This window comes from Gadus morhua, chromosome 8, assembly GCF_902167405.1.
Source record: "Gadus morhua chromosome 8, gadMor3.0, whole genome shotgun sequence".
Taxonomy (NCBI): Eukaryota; Metazoa; Chordata; class Actinopteri; order Gadiformes; family Gadidae; genus Gadus; species Gadus morhua.
The window spans coordinates 5288075-5313074 of NC_044055.1; the positions used below are offsets into that span (position 1 = coordinate 5288075).

The window sequence follows — 25000 nt, forward strand, 5'->3', positions numbered from 1 at the left end:
ACTTAATGTAAAAAGAATCTAAGACGAGGAGCTACATTATTCACACCCACTCTTTGTCCTTTTGAGAGAGAGCGAGGGAGAGAGAGAGAGAGAGAGAGAGAGAGAGAGAGAGAGAGAGAGAGAGAGAGAGAGAGAGAGAGAGAGAGAGAGAGAGAGAGAGAGAGAGAGAGAGAGAGAGAGAGAGAGAGAGAGAGAGAGAGAGAGAGAGAGAGAGAGAGAGAGAGAGCTAGCTACATTGGCCAACCTCCCCAAAAAGCTGCCCGGCAGGAGTTTAAGTCCAGCATGAGGCTGTCTGAGATTAGTTGCCAAGGCAGTAAGAAGGGTACTGCTAGACACAACAGCACATGCTGACCTCAACTGCAGGAAGGAGTCCTTCTGCAAGCGAGAGAGAGGCTGAGGGGTCCATTCAATAAGCAGGATGGATTATCTGAGCACAGCTATATGATGGCTCTGTGTGTGTGTGTGTGTGTGTGTGTGTGTGTGTGTGTGTGTGTGTGTGTGTGTGTGTGTGTGTGTGTGTGTGTGTGTGTGTGTGTGTGTGTGTGTGTGTGTGTTTGCGTGTACTGTCGATGCATGTGGGAGAGACTTATTCATTCATTGTTTCTCCTTTGCCAGCTATACTGACATTCATTTTAGCAATTTGTCTCATTGAAATACCCACACACACACACACGCACAAACACACGCACACAAACGCAGACACACACACACACACACACACACACACACACACACACACACACACACACACACACACACACACACACACACACACACACACACACACACACACACACACACACACACACTGTATAATCGATGTTATAGGCCTACAAGGGTTTATAGGAAGCCGTGTGTTAATCAAAGCATGATCCAGTGACACTTAAACGTCGATAATCTACCTTTACTCAGGAAACTGTATCTCCATCCGAAACGTGAGCATTGAATCGATGTTTAATCAGAATCCGATTTTCATTCATGTTTTTTTGCGAAAAAATGTATATTTATTTTAATTGAATAAGCTAACAAACTAATGCAACCACATGTTGAAAGCAAAGTAATTCTCCTCACGTGCACATTAACACAGGTTTTAAAAAAATCCATGACTTGCTGTTAATTCTCTGTCCATATGACTCAAGACACAGCACCCTGTGTCCGTCTAAACACCTCAGCTCCCCCGGCTAAAATCCTACTAAAGTCACCGATATAAGGGTAGACAGCCACCACAATCGCCGAATGACTTTGTATAAATCGAGTTAATTTTGTTTTGTTGGGTTTTTTACCTGTCAACGAGGCGCATATCTCCATTATATCCGCACATCCACGGTTAGAAGTGTCCAGAATCATCCAGCTTCATCCTCCAAGTTAAAGTGAGCAGAGATGAATCCGCGTGGATTCCTCGGGTGACGAGTGGAGTGCCTCTGGATGGACTAAATCACGTCTGAAGACGGGAGTGTGGCTTCGAGCCCGGGGAGTCTGGCGGAGATGAACATAAATAGGCATCTGAAAGAGGAGAGCTAAGCATGGACATAATCCCAATTATCTTCAGCGACTATGTGCTGTGAGTCAGTTTGGCGATCAATGGTGAATGTATGATTTCACATCTACTGAGGAGAGATGCTCTTTAAAAGCAAGTAGTTGATTGTTAGTTTAGTTGGTTTAATTTATTGAATTGAGATAAAATGCCAATTGATGAATATATAGGTTATTACTAAAAAATACATATAGCCAAATACATTACAAGGATTGTTTATCATACCTTAATAATTTACATCTTAAGTATAAATACATACCTATTTGCTATTTTTTTTTTTAAATGAATGCATGCAACAGGTACTCGTTCCCTGCAACAGTGGAAGCTGAAGGCATCCTTCAGTCAATGGGTCGATACGAAGAAAAAAATGTATGCCTGACCCAAGTTCACCACTAGATGGCGACATCTCTACCTGAAACACAGACGATAAGCTCCAGTAAACCAGCAGGCCTGCAATACATCTGGAGTTCAGAATCATTAAATAGTCCGGTTAAAATAAACAATATTGACGTTCACATGTTTATGAGTTAAAACAGCGTTTAAACACAGGCCAACTTTTGCATTTTTTACAAATATTATTTTGGAGGGAAACATGAGCATGACGTTCGGTCGAATATAGATGACGACGACGAAAGATTCAACATGCCTCACGTTGACGCAAACACGGTCTGAAATCCCATTAGCGCTCGGTTGGGTTATAATACGTTTAATGAAACAACGGCCTATTCCCAGAGCATGGCTAAACCACGGCATTTTACAGTAGGCCTATACAAATATAGGCCAATAAACAAAGAAACATGCCAGCGACATGGCTAGGGGCGTGTAGGAGAGGTGTCATGCGGGGTGTTTGCTTGTTAGACAGCTAAACAGCTTCAACGGTCCCACTCAGAGGAGAAGGAAGCCTCAACCGTTTAAAAAACGGTTAGCCGCCTGTAATGCAGTTCATACAGATATGTTGTGCAATTAATAAATACTATGATAGAGATTTGGGATTGGTTAGATTCAAGAGGAGGACAAGAAGTGAAGTGAGAGACACATTCAGGAGGTGGGAGACCAATGAGGAGGAAGACCAATGAGAAGCCAGACCAATGAGGAGCCAGACCAATGAGGAGACAGACCAAGGAGGAGGTAGACCAATGAGAAGAGAGAGACAAATGAGGAGCTAGACCAATTAGGAGCCAGACCAATGAGGAGCAAGACCAATGAGGGAGCTAGACCAATGAGGAGCTAAACCACTGCAGAGGTTTACCAATGAGGAGCCAGACCAATGAGGGAGCTCGACCAATGAGGAGAGAGAAAGAGGAAAAGAAAGGGTCGTCGGGGAGAAGGACAACGAGACACACGTAAGGTCCGAGCAGAGGCGAGGCTGGGGGAAAGGCCAGGTCCACCCTGCCCTCAGGGGAGGCTATATGTGGGCACACATGGATCCATCCAGGACTGAAGGTTGTGTAGATTTACTGGCCCTTATGGAAAGCACCTGGCTCCTCAATATGAATAATCCCCGTCATTCCCAGGAGTTCCAAATTGACTCCTTGAGTCCTGGCCTGAGCTGGAAACAGCCAGCGTCTTGTCTTTCCATCCCTTTGTTCCCCTGTCTTTTGTTCCGGAGAGACTCTCTCTCCCTCTCCTCTTTTGTACTTTGAAGAGAGAATCATCCAGCCCACTCTTATTTTTTCTCCCTTCATTATTCTTTCTTAATTTCTCCTCTTGCGTTGGCTTGTCGTCTTCGCCTGTTCTTCTTCCCTCTCGTTTATTCAGGGAGTTTCTGTTGCAGCCTTTTGTTTGTTCCTGCCCATCTCCACATGGCCTCCTCTTTCTCCTCCTCTTCCTTCTCTTTCTTCCATATGATTCCTCCTCTTCCTCCTCTTCCTTCTCTTCCTACTCTTCCCCAACTTCATTCTCTTCATCCTCTTCCACCTCTTCCTTCTCTACCTTCACAATGATTCCTGATGTTCCCTCTTTCCTGGGCCTCCTTATCCAAATGCTCCACTTGTGTTTGAACTCCATTGCATGGAGTATCATCCTCTCTGTTTTTAGCACTGCTTTTCTTTCCTTTCATTTTCGTTTTTCCCAGGCTTTTCTCTCCTTTTTCATTCAACCTCTTTGTTAAAATTCCTTTATGAGTCGCGCTCTCTCTCTGTCTATATTCCTCTAGGTATGCTCTTTCCAAAGCTTCCTTCAGTGTTGGGAAAGTTCACTTTCTACGTGAACTAGTTCAAAGTTCAGTTCACAAATTTTAAAATGAACTAGTTCAGTTAAACATTCACAATTCAAAATTTTGAACTAAGTTCACAGTTCCAAAAAATGAACTAGTTCATAGTTATTTTTTTTCAATATGTTGCTGTGAGCTATTATTTTTTTCCGGTATTTTGAACATTGAGCCCCCTTCGTGGTTTGTCTAGGATGAAATAGAGTGGTTTAATCAAGTATCGTAGCGAAATACAGTTCCTTTTCTATCGTGTTTTATTGCAGATTTAGCGCATTTTGTAAATCCCATCGATTTCTGTTGGAAGACTCATTGCTCGTTTCAATGGGAATCGCGACGGTTTATACTTCCAACATAAAGTGTACATATTTATAGCTGACAACACCGCAACTGCAAATTAACCACACGGAGATAACCATGGCAACCGGTCAAACAACACGGCGTCCTGCGCGCGCTTCCGCCGTGTTGATAACGCCTCTATTGAACGAAGTTTAACCGAGTATGAACGAGTTCATGAACTATCGTTCAATGAACGCGTGCAGGCACAACACTGGCTTCCTTATTCCTCCCCTCTCCGATGATATCCTTTCACTTCCATTTCCAGGATCATTTCCTAATGTTCCTGCCAAGATTCAAATATCCCCAAGCACACACGATACCGAATGGTTTTACGTCAATCTTAAATCGAAAGTCAAGGTCTTTATAAAGCAACCTCATCAACCTCACATTCAACAATGACTTAACACCAATAGGCCTACTGGAAGAATGACATTTCTGAAATAACAACCCAGTCTGGAAACACGTGACACTCTCACGTCATTTAATCTATTAATTCGTGATCTGGGACATGTAATTAAAAGAAAATCGTGCCAAAAGCACACATTTGTAACAATATGACAGCTTTTGGCCACCCGTTTCTACTTTCACCTTTGATTCTGAGAAATTGTGACAATTCACGGATATATTTAATGCAAGTGCGCCTCTCTAAAAAAAGGTAGCTGCTTCATCTCTTCTTTTTAGAATGAGTTTGAAATTTGTGCTTTTGGCACGAAGAAATTGAAATTACGTGTCCCAGATCACAAATGAATAGATTAAATGACATGAGGTGACAGTGTCACGTATTTCCGTGAGACTGGGTTGTAAAAAAACGCGTAATAGGATGTTAAATGTTTTCCACCAGCTACAAATCATTTGGTAAAATAAACGAAAACTGTCTACCTAACAGAGTATGTCTGTCTGCAGATTGCGGATGGCTGACATTGCCAATTGGTCTCCTGTTAAATAAATTTAAGTTACATAACTTTGTATTTTGTTTTAGAGATTCAACTCTTTCCATTGGTAATTAATATGTAGTGGAGGCGCCACAAAAATATTTATTGTACTGATTTAGACAACAACCAACCATATTTCATAAGATGGTTTGGTGTAAACAAAGCTTTCTTCATTGACCACAAACGACAATAGCAAAAACACCTTTCTTCCTTTTATGTACTTCCTGGTCCTCTGCCTCGCTTACCGTTTGAATTTCCCTCCATTTTGACCGACTGACTGTAGCTCCGCCCACAACCACTTGACACTCCAATCTTGAACTACAGTGCAAGACCTCTACAGTATGCGAGCAAAACAAGAAAATGTAACGTGTGTACCTGCAGGGAAATAGGCATTACCTGCATGCATGGATTGTTTATTGTTTTAACATTACCTACGTTGCTTGCCATATTTTATAGCGTAACAACCACAATCACATCAAAGGTCAATTTAAGCGTTTCGGTTCCCCACTTAAGACGTCTTTTAAAGTGGGGGTTCGAACAGAGAAGCATTTGTACCTGAAAAAATAAGCATTATTATCCACTTAATGTCAGAAATTGCTGTGTAATTTTGACGGATCTACAAAAGATAAATAACTGCATATGTGTTGTATATTTATGACACTAATCCAAAAGGGTTAAAAAGACAGGAACAGTAGTCATCATAATCATCAAGAGTCAATTTATTTTTTCATTTTTCTAAAATGCAAAGGACATAACAGGATTTGAGAATAAATCCAAAGTTGAGTGCACAAAAATGTTTCACTGCAAGCGTTTATGTACAAGGATCCAAATCACCAGACTATACAGAATTGCATCAATAATTAGAGTCAACCTGGGCGCTGGAGGCTCCACCGTTGAAGTCGGGTGGGAAGTAGATTAACGTGACACCAATTAACTTTTTTTTTTGTGTAAATCCCATGAAACAAATTAAAGTTCACTTTTAGTGCATTGAAAAGAACCACGTAATTCAGAACCAGGACGTTTCAGATCCGATCAAATGAACGCTTTGCGGCCAGAAAACAAAAACAATATGTCTGATAACATCAACTTGTAAAGTAGATCAATTAAAACAAGGCCCACTCCGTTAGTTAACACATTATCAGAACAAACTGGACGTTTATAACGCCGAGCGGTCAAAACTGGTGATTGTACTACATCTGTATACCCACAATATACATTAGTGCCGTCATATAGTAATTCATATCACCACACTCCCCACCACGGTCTTTGTAGAATAATGACAATTATCACACCACAAACTGATCAGTCAGGCAGATTCCTTCGGATACATTCTCTCTCTGTTTCCCAGTTAGGACCAGAATATAAATTTGGCTTAGGTGTTAAATATTGTTGAACCTCAGGGCTGGGTGAAGTCCGAAAAAACATTTAGTTTATGTCATCTTATATTGATACGTTCTGGGGCATTCATACCGGCCACCATGTCAGATAACAAAATACATTTAGATTCCTGAATGAGACAATTTAGCGCTAAATAACTACCACAAAGGACGTCAGGTCTGATCGTCACCGTTGTCGTTGATAACAGCCCAGCCCTCGCGTAAATTGTTCCCATTCAGCACTGGGATGAATCGCCGTCTTCCCCAGTTCCAACTACAGTATATATTCCCCATCCTCCCCCTTGATTGATACCTTTACTTTGTACATGATACAATGGAAATAAAAAGCTATAATGCAGTTCAGTTCAACAGTATGCGTGCGATAGAGAGAAGCCAAAAACACTCACTACAAATAAAGACCTAAAGGAAGAGACTCGATATGAAAAAAACGATAAAAACTGTAAATTCCTCCGAATATCAACACCGATGAGCTTAGGTACACGAATAACACAAATTTACTTTTTTCTTCTTCTTCCAACCACCCAGTAGCAGTTAGCGAAAGTGCTCTGGTCAGACGGGTAAAAAAATAATTTGTCCACAAACCCCCCCGAGAAATCATTTGGACTGCAGGGTTTCGGTCACAAAAATCTGTAACAACTGGTTTTCTTTTCCTTCTACGGATGTTCCTCTTCCTCCTCCTCCTCCTCCTCCTCCTCCTCCTCCATCTCCTCCCCCCAGTAGCCTGTCTCTTCCCCTGCGTCACCTTCGGTCCAGTGGGTTAGTTGTCATTTGTTAAAGGGAAGGCATGCGGGCAGGATGACTGTAGAGCAAGCCGGGCCTGCTAAAGGCTCTGCCACCTCTCCCTCCAACTCTGTCCATGTGGCTTTCTCTGGGCTGTAGCAGATGGTGGACGACTTGTAGGCACCCTGGAGTGAACACCACCAGAGACCAGGGAAGAAGAAGAAAAAAAGAACGATAATGACAATGATGTGGCGACAGAAATTCAAATCAGACCTTTTTAGCAAACTGGGATTTTTTCCCGTAACACGTCAATCGCAAGAGATTGACGTGTGCCAAAAGAGACGGAGTCATTCTTTGGCACTTAACGTGTCACATCTCGCCCCTGCGTTGATTATTTCACTCCCTGTCCTTATGTTTCTCGCATCTCCGATTGTCCTTAACCCACCTTGATTGTCTTCACCTGTCCCTCATTACCATTCCCCTCCTGAATTTAGTCAGCGTGTTTCCCTTCATCTGTGCCAGTTCGTCTTTGTTCTCTGTATCAAGCGTCCTGGTATTTTCTGTGTGATATTTACGGTTCCTGGTTTCCCGATCCCTGCCCGCTTACTCCCGACTACTTCATTTTCTTCTCCCATTCGTTTGCCTTGATCGTCACCTGATTTCCCGTGTACCAACCTATCTGCTAGTAAAGCCCATCCTTCCTACCCTGTCTGTTGCCTCTCGAGTCGTGCTATTGAGTCCTATTTCCCCTGTTGCTCACCTGGCCGTTGCATAACGTTTGCGTGGTTACACAGTAGGGCTGAACGATCTGGGGAAATAATCTTATTGCGATTATTTCGACCAATATCGCGATTACGATTTAGTATGTGATTTTTCTTTTTAAAGTTCCTGATGTTCTGCATTATTCACTCAACAAGCAATAAATAATTCTGTAGTACTATGACCAACACAACATTGGAAGCAGTCAACATATTAACTGCTATTTCCTTGAGGCCATGCCTATAAGTTGAGATGAATTGATGCATGAATTGATATAACATCTTCATTTAACTATTGAATTGTAAAAGAAGAAAACAAATACGAATCTTGCTGATCTCCAGTCAATAACAGTAACAAATCCCTGGTCGGTTTGAATTCGATTATTCGTTCAGCCCTTATTATACGGCGAGCGCCATGCGAGCGACTGGAGGACATTGAACCGGGAGAGACGTCAGCAACGAGGGTTGGCCTCACCATGCTCCAGCTGTAGCCCCCCACCAGGAAGATGCTGTCGTCCAGGATGGCACAGCCCGGCCCGCTGCGTCCCTCCAGGATGGGCGTCTGCAGGATGTTCCACTGGTCGGCCTTGGGGTCGTAGCACTCCACCAGCATCACGTCCAGGTGGGAGAAGCCTGCCAGCGGGGCAGAAGCCGCAAACGGTGTGAACAAACAATGGTGTGTACCGACGTGGGCGTCTTGCAGGCGCCCGTGTGTTCCTTAAAAAGGTACCGTATTATACCACCAGGTGTGAATGTGGTTAGTCGTTACAAGAAAATCTGCCTCTTCTGACATCACAAGTGGGCACGTCTACCTAGATGTATGAGGGCTAGATGAGCAACGTTTGCTACAGTCCACTGGGTAGGCTGGTCGACTGATCTATCCAGCACACATCTAGGTGGATATGCCCACTTTTGATTTCAGAACAGTTTGTAACTACCAATCACACCACTAGCTTGTAACAGGCAATGACAAGCTAGGAGGGCTAACTACAAGCTAGGAGGGCAACTACAAGCTAGGAGGGATAACTACAAGCTAGGAGGGCAACTACAAGCTAGGAGGGCAACTACAAGCTAGGAGGGATAACTACAAGCTAGGAGGGCAACTACAAGCTAGGAGGGATAACTACAAGCTAGGAGGGCAACTAGAAGCTAGGAGGGATAACTACAAGCTAGGAGGGTAACTCCTAGCTAGGCGGTTTGACTCCCAGCCAAATGGAAACGAGCTCCAAGCTGCTTGGAGTTCGTTTCCATTTGGCTGGGAGTCAAACCGCCTAGCTAGGAGTTACCCTCCTAGCCTAAACACTCTAGCTTGAGATAAGAAACACACAATACAAACCCTCATCCCCCCCGCTATACCAAATGACTCGGTGTTAACCACGAGGCCACGAAGACGACCCAAACCCACGTCCCCCCGGCTGCTGTAGAAACACCTGAATGAACGAGACTCTGAATCTGTTGGGCCACCTCTGGTGAATGGAAGCGGCTGAACCCTTCCTTACCTTTCAGATGGTTCCCTCCGATGGCGTACAGGCGGTCATTCATCCCAGCCAGGGTGTGAATGGCGCGTTTTGTGTTCATATCCTGTTTCCGAGCCCACACGTCCATTACGGGGTCGTAGCAGTAGAGCCAGGACACGTACTCTCCATTGTGAACGCCGCCTGCAACAGGTGTAAATATAGCCGCCGTGTTATTACTCATTACTTCCCCAGCACCCTCCGCTGTGGCGCCGGCTGGCTTGAGGCAGCCACGCTGATTCAGAGTGTAACTGTAACACGGGAACATGGAGACCAAACCAGAGAAAGCCATGGAAGAGGAAGGTAATAATTCAGCACTGAACACGCTCACAGTTTCTGTTATATAACCGCAAACCCCTATTGTAGGACCTTTCTTCAATAAAGATTTGCCGTTTTATTCAATTCAATTTTATTTGTATGGCCCTTGATCAACTCTACAGTCTCAAAGGGCTTAACAGGCCATATATTTATGATTTACATGTAACAAGCTTTTTTACTTTAAGAATATCCATCCATCCATCCATCCATCCATCCATCTATCTATCTATATATATATATATATATATATATTTTAGGGGTGTAACGGTACACAGAAGTCACGGTTCGGTACGTACCTCAGTTTTTAAGTCACGGTACGGTACAGTACGGTACGGTTAATAGTTATGAGGAAAATTTAAAAAAACTGCTCGTTTCTCAACCCGTAGATAGAAGCAATGAAAACACCAATAAATTTGGTTATGGCGTTATTGGTTATTGGTTATTGGAAGTTTATTTACATCATGTTTAAAAAGCCTTTATTCATTTTCGTGACATACGGGCAAAACATATAAGAGGGAGAAGCTTGTCGACTGCATTTGAACATTTGTGAATATGTTCTCAACCAGCAACCAAACAAAAAAAAACATTTAGTTTTGTCACCCAAGGTCACAGCACCCTGCCACTAAAACCACTCAGCCTCTAGGGCTGCTGTGGCCCAGAGAGAGGCTTGATGCCCACGGGGCCAAAGGTGGCCCTCTAAGGTAGTTCGAAGGGCCCTCAGGTTGAAAACATGAAGTGTAGGGCTTCATGCGGCCCAACCAGGCTGCTCCCATTCTCAAACACGGCCTCATTGTTTTGTTTGTTTTTGACAAGGTCTCAACCAAAGGGGGCCTGACGAAAAAGTCTCATTAGAGCACAAATGAAACCCTCGCTCCACAAGGACACTGCGCTGCACTTTAGTCCTGTTTAAGGTGAAGTGGGCTCTGTCGTGACCGAACAGCTGCCACGAGCGTCTGACTGTGACTGCAGGAGGGACTTTGACTCATCTGACAGCCTTTAGGAGGAACGCACAGACCGGCCACCGTAACGACGGGCAGAAACGGGATCTAGCTCTGGGGACACAGATCATTTGTCCCCTCGTTCAGCTGGCTCTCAGTTCATCCCCATATCTCTTGTTTCCATCCCGTCTGACAGATTGATGGAACAAAAAACGAATTAGGGGTCGACTATCAATTCGTTTTTGGCCAGAGTCAAACGCGACGCGGCCATTCAACTCCGATGTTTCTAACGCTCATCGTTTCCGCTACGGCTATCGCAAAAAAAACGTCAAACAACGTCGTCGATCGACGTCTACTTCGCTCCGGGCCCCCGCGGCGGTCCTGACCTGAGATGTAGATCTTCCCGTTGTGCACGGCGCCGGCGTGCGCGGCCAGCGGCTGGGGCAGCGAGGACACGTACACCCACTCGTTGGTCTCCAGGTTGTACGACTCCACGCTGGAGAGGTAGCCCGTCTCGTTCCTCCCGCCGATCACGTACAGGTGCTTCTCCAGGCGGCAGGCGAAGAAGCTGGCTCTCCTGAGGAGGAGGAGGAGGAGGAGGAGGAGGAGGAGGAGGTGTCAGCCAGACAACATCATTAAGCACACGATGACAGTCACGGGGATGCTTAATAGCGAATGTGTCTCCGCTCGAAGGTGGGGAAATAACTAGCGGCAGGTAATGAATTGGTATGGAACCAACATATTGGTTGGGCTTCTCGGCAAATAGGCTCTCTGATGCCGTTCAGAAGTGACAAACGCTGCGGTGAGGGCGAGGCTGCGCGGGGTGGGGGGTACAAGGAGAAGATTCTGCGTCGGTTAATTGCCATTTTTTTGTACCGTTGAACAAGCGTAACAAAGAGAAAGGGAGAGATGGGAGACAAGACGATTGAGAGACGGACTTCTACGGGGTAAACACGGACTCACCTCTCCTGCATGGGGGGCAGTTGGATCCAGCTGTTGAACCTCGGGTCGTAGCGGCTCACGAAGTTGGTGCTGTGTTTTCCTGGGGTATAAAAAAAGCAGAAGGTTGCGTTAGACGTTTGTGTGGGTTAAATGGCAGCCATTTTTGTCAAGCGTTAGGGAGTGCACGCGATCAAATGCAAAAGAGTGCATCAAACATTCCGTGTGCTGGGATTGGTTGGCGTTAGCGTTCCGCCATGCTAATGTGTGCGTTGAACATTCCGTGTCTCGTGATTGGTTGTTGGCCTTACCGTTGGGGTTCCATTGGTCCTCTCCACCCATCAGCAGCAGGAAGTTCTCCACCTCCACCACGCAATGGTGGGCGCTGTTGTAAGGCATGACTGGGGAGGCGAGAAGAAGAAGAAGAAGAGAAGTTTGTTTGGGGTTCAAACCCAGAATTGGGGCTCCGCAAGGCCATTGGTTATCATCTGGAGAGAGATGTGGAACGGACACACATTTGCGGAAATGTGTGGGGAATAAATACATACAGATCCACGGCAAGAACTAGACTCTGTCCTCCTTTTGTTAAAATCGCCTCACACGACAACACAACGCACACGCCACACACCACACAACACCGGGTCCCTCTGCCAAAGTGACCCCATTGAGATGTAGAGAAATGGTCCTGGGTGACAGACATAATGAACATGATTGTGTTCACTCAATAAATCTCAGACCCGGCAGCTTTTGAGCCCAAATCAGTGGCATGTTAAAGCCCACCTGTCTGTCTCCATCAGTCATCTCCCCTCTCCTCCACCCTCCTCCCAGCCCCCTCCCCCCCTCCCCCCCTCCACACCCCCACGCGCTGATGGATCACAGTTGCTGCAAAATTAGACAGCCCTGAATCTTATTCCTTTCCGATTGGCCTCTCTCTGCCATCTCACTCGTGCCGGCTGACACGTGGAGCTCCTCCATGAAATAGTGCACAGGGTGCGGGTGGGGGGGAGGGTGGATGAGGGGGGGGACCCCTCAGATAGATAGGGAACCCAGCGGGGACTACGCACACCGCTAAAGGCAGCTTTATCTGGAGAGAGAGAGAGGGGGAGATTAGGGCTGCCTGCCTCCAGAGTGTGTGTGTGTCACGATTTGACACATGCAGAAGCGGTCTCTCTCTCTCTCTCTCTCTCTCTCTCTCTCTCTCTCTCTCTCTCTCTCTCTCTCTCTCTCTCTCTCTCTCTCTCTCTCTCTCTCTCTCTCTCTCTCTCTCTCTCTCTCTCTCTCTCTCTCTCTCTCTCTCTCTCTCTCTCTCTCTCTCTCTCTCTCTCTCTCTCTCTCTCGTGTTTACATCACCGCCATGCAGTCAGCAGTCTATGAGCCACGGATGAGCAGACCGCCTGTCTGGTGACTGGTGATCACACACACACATGTAGACACGTAAACACAAGAAACAGACGCAAACGCAGACACGTACACAAACAGGAACGCCCACACACGTAGACACAAGAAGACACACGCAGACACACAGATACAGACACACACAAACATGTAGACAAGTACACACAAGAAGACACACACACACACACACACACACACACACACACACACACACACACACACACACACACACACACACACACACACACACACACACACACACACACACACACACACACACACACACACACACACACACACGAGGAGGGGGGGGGGGGAAATAAAAAGATTACCGCTCGAAAGCATGTCATAGTGGGAAATTATCCCCAGTGCATGTTGACTAAAGACTTGATTCGCCCGCTACGCTCTTCCTCATTCGACGGCGGCATTGATCTGAGACAGGAAGTGACCCACATCTCTCTTCTAAACCGTGACTGATAGTCTGGGGCTATCACTAGCAGATCTGTTTGGATTTTTTCCCTTCAGTCAGTGCAGCACAATATCTCACAAAAACAAATGAACAAATCTTAAAGAAAGAAAAGTGTACATGCAGTTTAAATTCCTCCAATCAACCCCTCTTGAAAGGACGGCAGCGTTTAGCCGGACAGGGCCCTGGCCCCAATACCCAGCCCCCAGCACCCAGCCCTGGGGAGGAGGAGGAGGAGGAGGTGGAGGAGGTGGATCCCATTGTGTCTGCACTCGACAGTGAGTTCCCGGGCTCACTAGAGGGAGTCAGAAGCCCTCTGCATGGAGGCAGGGTTTCAGGGGGTCGCTTCAGTGACTCTACCGGCTAATGCACCACTGCTGCTGCTGCTGCTGCTGCTCTGCCTCAGACACTCCTCTCCTCCACCATTACTGTTGCGTCCCACCGAGCTGCCTTCTACCCCCATTGTTCTCCGCTCTCCTCGGTGGATGTCGCAGAACGATCCGCAAACGATCGAAAGCTAATTTTGTGCGTCTAAAATGTAAAGATAATTTAAAAGGAGGGGGGGGGGGGGGGGGGTGTCAGGGTGAGGGGGGCATAGTTCATTACCGGAGGCCTGCTTCATTACGTGTGTGTGTGTGTGTGTGTGTGTGTGTGTGTGTGTGTGTGTGTGTGTGTGTGTGTGTGTGTGTGTGTGTGTGTGTGTGTGTGTGTGTGTGTGTGTGTGTGTGTGTGTGTTATCCTTTGTCTCCCCCCCCCCCCCCCCCCCCCCCACCCCGTTCCACGCTGCCATTTCTCACGCTAGATAGCAAACCCGGCTATCTTTGACGCGACGCCAGCGATCAGATCTCCCCTCTACAGCCCTCCCCCCCCCTCTCCCTCCCTCCCCTCCCCCCTCACTAAATTGCGTTGATGAATGTCTTAATCAAAGTCTGTCCCTCTCAGGTTTCGCCTCATTGAAAAGTTATGATTGAATGTTAATAATCTTCTATTCCACATACAGCGCATGGGAGCTACATCAGACGGGCACTGATGTGTTAAGGGGATGATTTTGCAGTTTTGTCCTTCCACTCGGTCACGGGCCATTTGAGTGTTAACTTTTTTTTGGTTTTGACTGATGGAAATCCCTACTGACCTTTTGCTTGTTGCAGTTGATACCCATAAGTGTGTCTTTGATGAGAAAATGATATCATAATAAATACCAGACGAGGGCATTGTGCCGAGCGTGCCCGGGACAAACAAGCCGGAACCGAGCAGTTCGGATCCGACGGGAATGATGGAAGGCGATAAAAAAAAAAGAATCGGATGGATTTCGTCCAAGTGAAGCATTGGCGGATATCCGATATTGAACGATGTTAAACGCAAAACCAAAACAGATTTCGGCCATTCACAGCTCTGGCAGAATCCATCAGAGAGAAGAATCATACAACATCCGATACACAAACTTAAATCTGGACGAAAAAAAAACAAGCTAACAAGAAGCTAACAAGAAGCTACCAACGAGCTAACAACAAGCTAACATCAAGCTAACATCAAGCTAACAACGGGCTAATTACAAGCTGAAAACGTGCTTACAACGAGCTAACTACCACTAAGAACTAAAGCAGATCCTAAGCATAACAAAGACCGGGACGTATCACCACGACAGAAGGTCACAGGGAAATATGCCCGCGCTCCGGCGTAGCCATAAGATGAGCGATGTTCGCGGGCCAAGGTGACAGCGGTACACCACCTACGGTTAACGTGTACAAATGACACGGCCGCAGCAACGCAGCACGCACGGCCCCCGGGGCAGAACGAGAGAGGACGGGAACTCAATACGGCCAACCGATGAGGACACTAAGAGACCCAGCACGGGTCTTCCATCAGGTCTCGCCGCGACCTTTCGTAGTGCAACGGTGGGCTTTCAAAGGTCACCCACGACAGAGGAGAAGAAGAAGATAGGTAGAGAGGCCGTCAGACTGCTGGAGTCATGTGTTGAGGAAGGAACGGACTGAGAACGAGAACACAAAAAGGATGTTGTGGCTTTACTTTGTGTCCGGCGCGGATCTCTTTGTGTGCGTGTGCGTGTGTGTGTGTTGTTGTTCATATCGCAGAGTGAAAATCTAATCCCAGAAAAGTCTTCCCTTCCCTGAATGGCTGTCGGTTATGGCTGACGAAAAGCCATAAAAGCAGCCTCGTACAATTAAAAAATGGTAGTTACCATTCATGTATGTTTGCTTTTATAGATTATGATATTTACCTTGGTGAATAATGAAAGATTGTGAATGAGGATATTTAATTGACCTTATCCGTCTCTCGTGGACTGCCCCAACCCCCTCAGTATCCATTTCCAGCCCGACATAGCGTAATTCCATTATGTGCACTGGCGTGTATTGGCTTAATTCAATCACATGGCACGTGTCGGAGCATGTAGAGGCAGGATGCGCCACACACTGTTGTTGCCTTCTCGGAGAAGAAACACAATAGGCCATTAGGTTTTCTACCAATCTGACCAGGCATCACGCCAGGAGATTTCAGCAGAAAACGCAGGCAAAAAAAACAAAAGAACACTTTGAGAAACCAGGTGTGAAAAGCTGCGCCAAAGAGTGGTGTGAAGTCACGCTCTGATAAAAAAAAACAAAAATAAAAAAAGTATATCAAGAAGCGATAGTGATACATCATTACCTCAAGGGTTTAAAGCGACCCCCCCAATCTAGGGACGGCTAAATTAACATACGCTAGTCAACCACAGGAACAGAAGCAATCCTATCCCCCGTGATAAAAAGCATGCTTACACAAAACAACCCCGTCCTCCCTCTCCAGGTCCACCTCCGCTTGTCGGTTGGTTTTGTAAAATGGCCGCCACTCACTTGTGAGGATCTTCCAGGTCTTCTTCTCGTCGTCGTAGTACTGGACCAGGTTACTGGGGAGGCGGTCGGGCCCCGGGGGCAGTCCCCCCGCCAGCAGCAGCATCCTCTTGTTGGAGCGGATCCTGCAACGGCAGAGGAAGGAGTGGATGTATGGACAGCATTTATACAGCGCTTCTCTCTAACCAGTGGTCGCTCAGAGCGCTTTACAATATTGCCCAACAGTCTCCCATTCATACACACATTCACACAGCAACGGTGTCAGCCATGCAAGGCGACAGCCAGCTCGTCAGGAGCCTGTCATGGTGAGGTGCCTTGCTCAGGGACGCCTCGACACTCGAGGAGCCAGGGATCGAACTAGCAACCATTCTGGTTACCAGTCAACCCGCTCAACCTCCTGAGCCACACGCCGCCCGATGAGTTGTGCGAGGAGGAGAACAACACAATAGTTGGGGAGCGACACAAGCTGTAGCAATACAAAAGGCAAACAAGAACACCCTTATTATGTTTCTGAAAGTGTAGGATACGGTAGTTACTATTTTGATGTTTAGCAGACGCTTTTATACACAGTGAGTGACTCATTGGCGACTCATTCCCGAGCAGCGAGGGGCTAGTCATCTTTCTCAAGGCTTTAGATAGACTTCTGATCTTGAGCTTCAAACTTAAAGCCCCAAATCTTCAGACTGGGAGCCACACATCCCCGACCACGAGACTGCCCTGTCTCCGGTAGTTTTTTTTTATAGTTTTCTTTCAATGAAATCTATTGATTAAATCCAACCACTTTTTGAATATACTATCTGACATATAGACCCTTGACACAAGAAATCCAGCATGAATGGTTTAAATATCTTACACACACACACAGACTAGGGATTTCAACTACTGAACCTTACTGCAAACCAAAAGAGACACACATCAAGAATCCTGTCCTGAAGGTCCAAACACCCCATCTGTTAATTATACCTGTGAAATATTACTGATAACTTATCCCTTTTACGGTCCGATATATGAACATATATTAATAATCATATTGCAATAAAGATCCTTTCTCATTGCGGATATCATTTAGTGGGTACTGCTGGCTGCAGGGCTGGGAGCCAAGGGCCCAGTAAAACAAATGAGCTCATCCATATAATCCATCCATTTCACTGGCTGCCATGATTCATGTGACAGCCAATCACAAAACAGTGCCTACTCCTTGTCGACGCCCAACACAATGTTTCCAAACTATACATTGTAGAACTAGATTCACGTCCTGACATTCGTAACAATTCCAGTGAAACTGCAACATTTCCACACGAACCCTAACACGAATTAATCACGAGGAGCAATAAAAGATGAAAATAAATAATACTTGGCCTTTACATTCAACGCCGTTTTTCCCAATAATTATTTTTGTTTAACTTTCCTCTGCTTGGCTAAGTCGCGGGCCCCACTGTGCCCCCCCCCCCCCCCCCCCCCCCCCCCGTCACCCCCCCCCCATTCTCCCTCCCCCCTCCCCCTGCTCGGGGCCCAATAGGACGTGTTTTGGGGTTATTCATATGCAAATGAGACCCTGGACATAGATAATGGAGATTAATTGAGAGGAGAGGAACACTGGCACGAGGAACTAATTATGAGGATTATGTGTTCTTTGCTCATTTAGAGACAGTATGCAGTAGTGGATATGCTCATCTCTAAAGTTGCCCCCGCGCAGAACGTTACGTAGAACCGAGAGGAAAACATTTTTGTTATGTTACAAAATTACTAATAGGATTCCACCTTCGGCAGACCATTGCTGCAAGAACTCTCACTATGCATTCCCTCTCAATGCACTCAACAGTACACCATACCTACACAGTACAGTCTCCCCCCCCCCCCCCCCCCCCCCCGCCCAGCTTAGTAAACAAGCCCTGACACCAGCAACATCAATCAATCATCTTCCTGACAACATCTGTCTACTTACCGACCGCCGCCGCCACAAAGTGCTGACCGTGACAAACCAGAACACACAGCATGGCTTCTCTATCTGTGTTGTCTATCCCTCCCACGGGTGCAAGCCACCTGATCTGGGAACAGCTCCCAATCACTCACCTTCCTTGACACATAATGTACTTCATACCCCCAACTCTGCTAATGTACTGGATCGCTTTTTCTGTGTGCAGCATTGCTAACTGTAGTGTTTTTTAATGACACCTTGTGGTTTATGTGGTATTGTGTGTGGGCTTTCGCACATTTCTGGGTGCTTCTCCCAGTGTTTGAATTGAGACTCTAAGAGGTTTCTATCTTTGGTCTCGGGAAGTACACATACAGGTGTATGTGAGAGATTCCTGCGAAGGCATAAGGCACGTGATCAGATTGGTGTTTCCAAACCCCAACGCCGTTGGCAAAAGATGGATAGCAATGCTCCCATCTTTTGTTAGACATCAGTCTGTACCGATAATGCCCAACATCTCTCTCCCTCTCTCTCTCTCTCTCTCCCTGTGTTCTCCTCTATTCGAGCCCTGACAACTCTGAGTGACCGTCCACTTGTTCAGAAGTACAGCAGGGGGTAATTGAACCAACACTTGTGTAATCACTGGCGGACATAAATCAACCCATAAATAAATGCATGAATCCTCTCTCCCTCTCTCTCTTTGTTCAGTTTAGGGCCTACTCTCTCTGGAGTGTTTGCGCGGGGGTGTTTTTCCTTGAGTCCAGTTTGTTTGTGTTGAGTCACTGCCACTGTGTCCACCATGTGGCCTTTGTGGGTGTGTGCTTAGCGCGAATCTGGGCATAATACAAACACCGAGTGTGTGAGTGCCTGTGCATGTATTTCCCTCTGCAAGCGAGTGTGCAAGTCTCGCGTTGTGTTCTACAAGGGGCAACATGTAGTTTGTTTGACTTTGTGCGCGCGCGCACACGTTTGTTTGCGTGCCTGTGTGCGCGTTTGTGTCTTCTCGGTCTGTGTGTTCCCATCTCCGGCATGCTGAGTGTATAATTGCATGTGTTGTGGCTAGCATCTGCTTTGACCGTTACATCTATGTTCACCACCACCACCACAAGCACCATAACCACAACCACCAACACTGACACACAGACAGGGCCCTACAACACCACCACCAACACCACCATCACCACCACCCACAGGCTCCTGCACCACCACCAACACCACCAACACCCCCACACACACACAGGGCTCTACACCAACACAGTGACAGTGACCCTACCTGCTGGCCAGCGACTGTCTGTAGTGCTGCCTGAAGGGCATCAGGTGGTAGTTCATGGCGTCCAGGAGCAGCTTCTGGCACGTGGGGTCGCTGCGCATGAAGTCCACCGACTGCACGCGCTCCACCAGCTCCGCGGCGGGGATGAGGGCGAAGCGCAGCCGCTTCATGAGGTCGGGCGCGTGGTGCAGGCGGCTCTCGCGCTCGTGCTCCAGCCACAGCACCGACATCTGGAACAGGGCCAGCTCCGACTCCACGGGGGGCGGGAGGGCATCCAGCATGGCACACATCTCCGCCAGGTCCAGCAGCAGCACGTCCTCCACCAGGTACTTGTTGGCCAGCTTCTTGGTCTCGTCCAGGCCGTGCAGCGCGGCGATCTTGCAGATCTGCTTGTAGTTCTGCACGGAGATCTGGTCGTTGAGGAACTGCACGCTGAGCTTGGTGATCTGCGGCACGTTGAGGATCTTGCTGACGGACAGCACCTCCTCCACCGTGTCCAGGGAGAGCGTGACGTTGGCCGTGTACAGGTACTCCAGCACCAGCCGCAGCCCGATGGAGGAGCAGCCCTGCAGCACCAGGTTGTTGATGGGCCGGGCCCCGCCGCCGCCGCCGCCGCCAGGGGCCCCCATCTTGTCGTCCGGGGAGGACGAAGGGGTGCCGCTACTGGCCCGGTCCCCTTTGCCTCCGCCGCCACCGCCGTCCTTGTTGTTGCTGTGGATGACGTTGTGAGAGGAGAAGAGGGACCTGAAGTACTGGGAGCAGGACGCCAGCACCGCTTTGTGGCAGTGGAACTGCTGTCCCTGGGCAGTGAGAGTCACATCGCAGAACAGCTGTTTCCTCCATAAGAGGTTGAGGCCGTGCAGCAGGGTGTCGCTGTGTGTCGGATCAAACGTGGATGTTCTGTCACCCGATCTGGACATGACTTCCTGACAGTAAACGCCACCTGGTTTAAAAGAAAAAGGAAAAAAAGCCACCGTTTACCACACCTGGACGACGTACACAAAACACAACGGTGCAAATGATACCTTGTCCTCTTTAAAATGTTACATTAGGTAAACATGTGTACGTATATTTTTATTTTTACAATTGTACTAGAAATCTATCGACCGGCCATCCAAGTGGCGAAAGAACTATCATGATGCCGTGGCGTCTGGCGCAATTTTTATGTCCAACACAGGTACAGTCAGAGTCAACTTTAAGCTCTGGTCGTAAAGCAACAAACAAAAACGGTGTAGATCCCATGTCGTGTCGCTCTTACACATTATCTCGGTCTAAAACCACAGAAACGAAGCGTATGGTTGCAATGCGCGGCGTCAAAACAAAGTACGCCGGGAGATGGTGCAGCGCTTTGCTCCTTAGCGACGCAAAGCCAAGTTGTTTTCATGAGGAAAAAAAAGGCAAAGCTGTGCACGGATAATACGCAGCAATCAGCATTCCGCCAACACTTATCCTTCTCTTAGCTTTCAGCAGCCCCTCACAACGAGGACATTACATTCCACAGATTTACGCACGGAGTCATACAAAAGCAACGAGTTCGCCTCTCCAAAGCCCGTCCCCACAGCCACAGTGCGTGCATTCGTAGTCTACCTGAGTTAGGGCAACGTGAGTATCACAAAATATTCACCGAATGCAGATTTCTTTTGCAAAAAAATACGCGTAAACGTGCGCATGCAATGCTTGCAAAAAAAGACGCGGAAGGCTTTTGCAGGTTGTCCATGTTGTCTGCTGCTGAGTTGTGGCGTTATCGCGACATTCTCTAAAAGCGCCTGTCACCACTAAATGATGGGGAGCAGCTCTCCTCACACAAGCACGCAAAACTTACCTGACGAAAAAGAAAGTAAGCTTCACGTCTTCCAATAATCTCCTCTTGGATTTTCCTTTGTTCTCCTTTTTTTTTTTTTAAGAAATGTCCTTTTTTTTTCTTCCAAGTCTACCTTTGTCGACGCCTCAGAATAACCATTGAATCCAACTCCCTAAAGTCACTATTTCCTTGCGATATGTGTTGACGTTGATCATTTGTTCTCCAGAATTAACAAGAAGTGTGTGTGTGAGTGTGTGTGAGAGAAGGGGAGCTGTGCTTTCTGCAAGAGAAGAAGAAGAAGAAATATACGTGTGACAAATTATGCTACCAAGAAACAACACATCATTATCCTTGGGCCTGGGGCTCAGTGAGTCGTAACGAGAGTAATAGGAAATCCACGGTTGGGGAGAGAAACGGTCGTGCATGGCCGGTGGAGAGAGACCATGCAGGGGTATGGATGCTGGAGAGACTCGCAAAATTATGGCTCAAGGCTATTGTAAAAACTGTCGAGCGTAAATGACTGCGATTTCAAACATCTATGGAAGAAAGAAAAGAGAAAAAGGGGGGAGAAAAAGCGAGTCTTTTCCTCGCTGTTATAGAGAGAACCGTCAAGTTTTAGTGCGCATTGCTAATTAGTCAATTTCTCTCTGCCTTCACAGCCCGACGACTTTGCTGCTGAGCTGAAACTGCTAATTTCTGGGCCCAGCCTTTTTTTGGCTGTGAACTGGATGGATGAATGGCTTGTCTCGCACAAATGACAAAAAGCCCCTGCCTTAATCTCCATCGCCAAAATAACCCCTCATCTCATTTCTGCTCTTGCTAGTCCTTCAAAAGAAGAAGCTGCTCCTCGCTAAACTTAATGGTGGCATCCACCACATAGCAAGTATACACCGATATTCATTAGCCTACATATGAAAAAACAATCAACATTTTTTACTACACAAGAAATAACATAAGTGAGGGCTAATGGGAACATGGCCGCCAATAGGGGAGGCCTAATGCAGACGTATTGCGATGAATTAACCAAACACTCCCAAGACAACTGGCTCATCTTGTCTGATGTAATGCGGTGTTGTTGTACCATTGAGCTCTGATGCTAATGTGACAACAAGACAGAAGCTGTTTACCTCATACAAGGTTCTCCATTGGCTTTGACATTCTAACTGAAATTGCTGTTTGTTTTTTTATAATGGAGTATAAGAATGAGGTCTTATTTAAACATCAATGTTATGTCTTCATGTGTATTGTGTCTTGTTGTGCTGTTGATATCCCCGTTGAAACATGAAAAAAACGAAGCCGGCATGGAAGTATTCAAATTCCTCCTGGTGTTTTCTGACAACTCATTTGGGCTTCTCTAATTCTGCCATGATGACATCTCTTTACACAGATTGATTGGTGAAATCTCAACAGAGGCTGCTGGTTTTGTGAATGGGAAGAGAATCGTGTATCTCCAAGCCCAACAATTACCCGTCACGAAGGTGAACAAACGAACAGGCATGTGGACGGTGTACTAAGTAGGCTTGACATCTCCGTCGGACTCCACCGCGGGTGCCAAGTCAGGTCCCAGGTCTGCGATGTGGTGTCTTTGTTTTGACGTGCTAAATATAGGCCTGCCCACACGATGCACGCTGCTTGTCTTTCACTGAGAAGAGTTTAACGATGGTTTACGTATTAGTCTGATACTTCACAAAAAAAAAATGCTCTCCAATTAAGAACAAACTCAAACGTGGATACATCGTCTATGATTGTTCTTTCCCCCCTACTAAATCCTGACACTTATTATTGGGTAACATGGTGTGACTAAAGTTTTCATGCAAAAAAAAAAAAAAAGTCTTCACATCAATACATCGAATAAAAAAAACAACTAGCCTAAGTAAATCAAAATAACCAACGGGAAAAAAAGACTTATTAGGATGCAGCAAACTGTCAATTAAACTAAGAGCTCAATTGGAGCATCCAAAATGGAGATGGAGGACTCCCCAGGGAGCTGGAGTGACAGATACCTTACGTTAAGACATGACAGATAGGGATAAATGGCTTTGTTCACGTACTATGAAATAGAGCGACGCCATACTCTTACCGGTGTGGTGCGATACCAGACCACACAAAGAGCCATTGGTAGAAAACATGGAGTGGATATCTCGGTGATGGCTGGGTTTTACGCCAATGTGCGTGTGTTGTTTTGGCACTTGTTTGGGTGACTTTGCTCATGCTTGTCCTTCAAAAAGTAACGCAACACAAAATCAACATCTAAGTAGAATTGTAGTGTTCATGTGCTTGCAATTTAAACCATAACACAACACAAAATCAATATCTAAGTAGAATCATAGTGTTGTTGGGCTTGCCCTTCAAACAATAACGCAAGACAGAATCACCATCTAAGTGGAATTATTGAGTGTTTATATGCTTGTGCTTCAAACAGTAAAACAACACAAAAACAGCATCTAAGTACAATTCTGGAGCGTTTATGTGCTCGCGCTTCAAACTATGACCCAACACAAAGACACCACCTAAGTTGAATAAGAGTGTTTATGTGCTCGCGCTTCAAACAGTAACACAGCACAACACAAAAACAACATCTTAGAAGAATTAATGAATGAGTGTGAATGTGCTTGTGCTTCAAACAATAACATAACAAAAAACACTATTTAAGTGGAATTATGAACGGGGAGCCATTTTTTTTTGCTGTGTCTTGTTCAGCTTGTTTGCGACGAGGCACACAGGGCTTGTGGCATGCTAATGCAGCCCATTTTTCTATTATTCCCTTTCAATTTGACCGCATACTATTTTCTTTACCAGCCAGTCAATTACATTACCTAACTCTCGGGTGAGCTGTTCCAACGCAATGAAAATGACCATTTCACCAGCTCTCTGTAGCAGCTCCCCTCTCCTGAGACCACTGCTCTTCAGATTGCTGGGCATTTACGCGGGTAGGTTGTTGCAGTGTTAGGGGGGGGGGGGGGGGGGGGGGGTTGGGGGGGAGGGGGGGTTGGCGGTGGTGGGGGGTGGGGATGAGGGAAAGGGAAGAGGAGGGGGGTCATCAGATAAGAGAAATTTCCTACACTAATTAAACCCGTTGAGACAAAGGATCACACTACAGTGATTTACAACTCTCTGTACCAGTTAACCCAGCTCGCATGTATCTGTCATATCACACACAGCATATCTACCTCCAGTCAGGGTGTACTAAAGAACCAAACAAAAAGTTGTTGGATGTACTAACTTATATTACTAATGTATGAAGTGACTGCATGCTGTTAAAGGCTGGATGGGAAATAATGTGACCGCTTTAGTAAACAGTGCGATGTGCTTCAGATCAATCTAGCTGGTGTCATAAGAGAGGTTTCCAATATGACAACCAGGGTGTCTTAAATAAAGGCATGCTAGGATCTCAACTGCTTAACAGATGCCAGCTGTAGAAATCAGCTACTACTGTAACCCTCACTTCACAACAAAGCTGCACACACATGGACACTATGCACACAGAAGCATTACCATACACACACACAACCATCACAATACACACACAAAACCTACCGTGCAAACACACCCACCATTCACCACACACACACACTCATCTACAAAACACACATGTACACCCATCAGCACACACACAATCAGCACACACACAATCAGCACACACACATAGAAGTCACAATACACACAACCTTCATACACTTACAACCATCACCAACAAACACACACAACCACC

At 46.5% G+C, this 25000-nt stretch overlaps 1 protein-coding gene across 3 annotated transcripts; it reads right to left on the bottom strand.

Annotated features, from left to right (window-relative positions):
- Positions 1–5712: 5712 nt before the first annotated feature.
- On the bottom strand, positions 5713–21797 carry klhl14 (kelch-like family member 14). Of its 3 annotated transcripts, none has more exons than XM_030362776.1 (9): positions 21310–21797; positions 19491–20430; positions 16306–16427; positions 11907–11996; positions 11620–11698; positions 11043–11233; positions 9386–9544; positions 8362–8519; positions 5713–7313 (listed from the first exon to the last, which is right to left on the bottom strand). In XM_030362776.1, exons 2-9 carry the CDS (start codon positions 20405–20407, stop codon positions 7173–7175), a joined length of 1857 nt encoding a protein of 618 aa, XP_030218636.1. In that variant the 5' UTR covers positions 20408–20430; positions 21310–21797; the 3' UTR covers positions 5713–7172. The 3 variants fall into 3 exon arrangements, with proteins under 3 accessions (XP_030218636.1, XP_030218637.1, XP_030218635.1); XM_030362777.1 differs by lacking the exon at positions 21310–21797 and adding an exon at positions 21075–21288; XM_030362775.1 differs by lacking the exon at positions 21310–21797 and adding an exon at positions 20746–21024.
- Positions 21798–25000: the final 3203 nt, after the last annotated feature.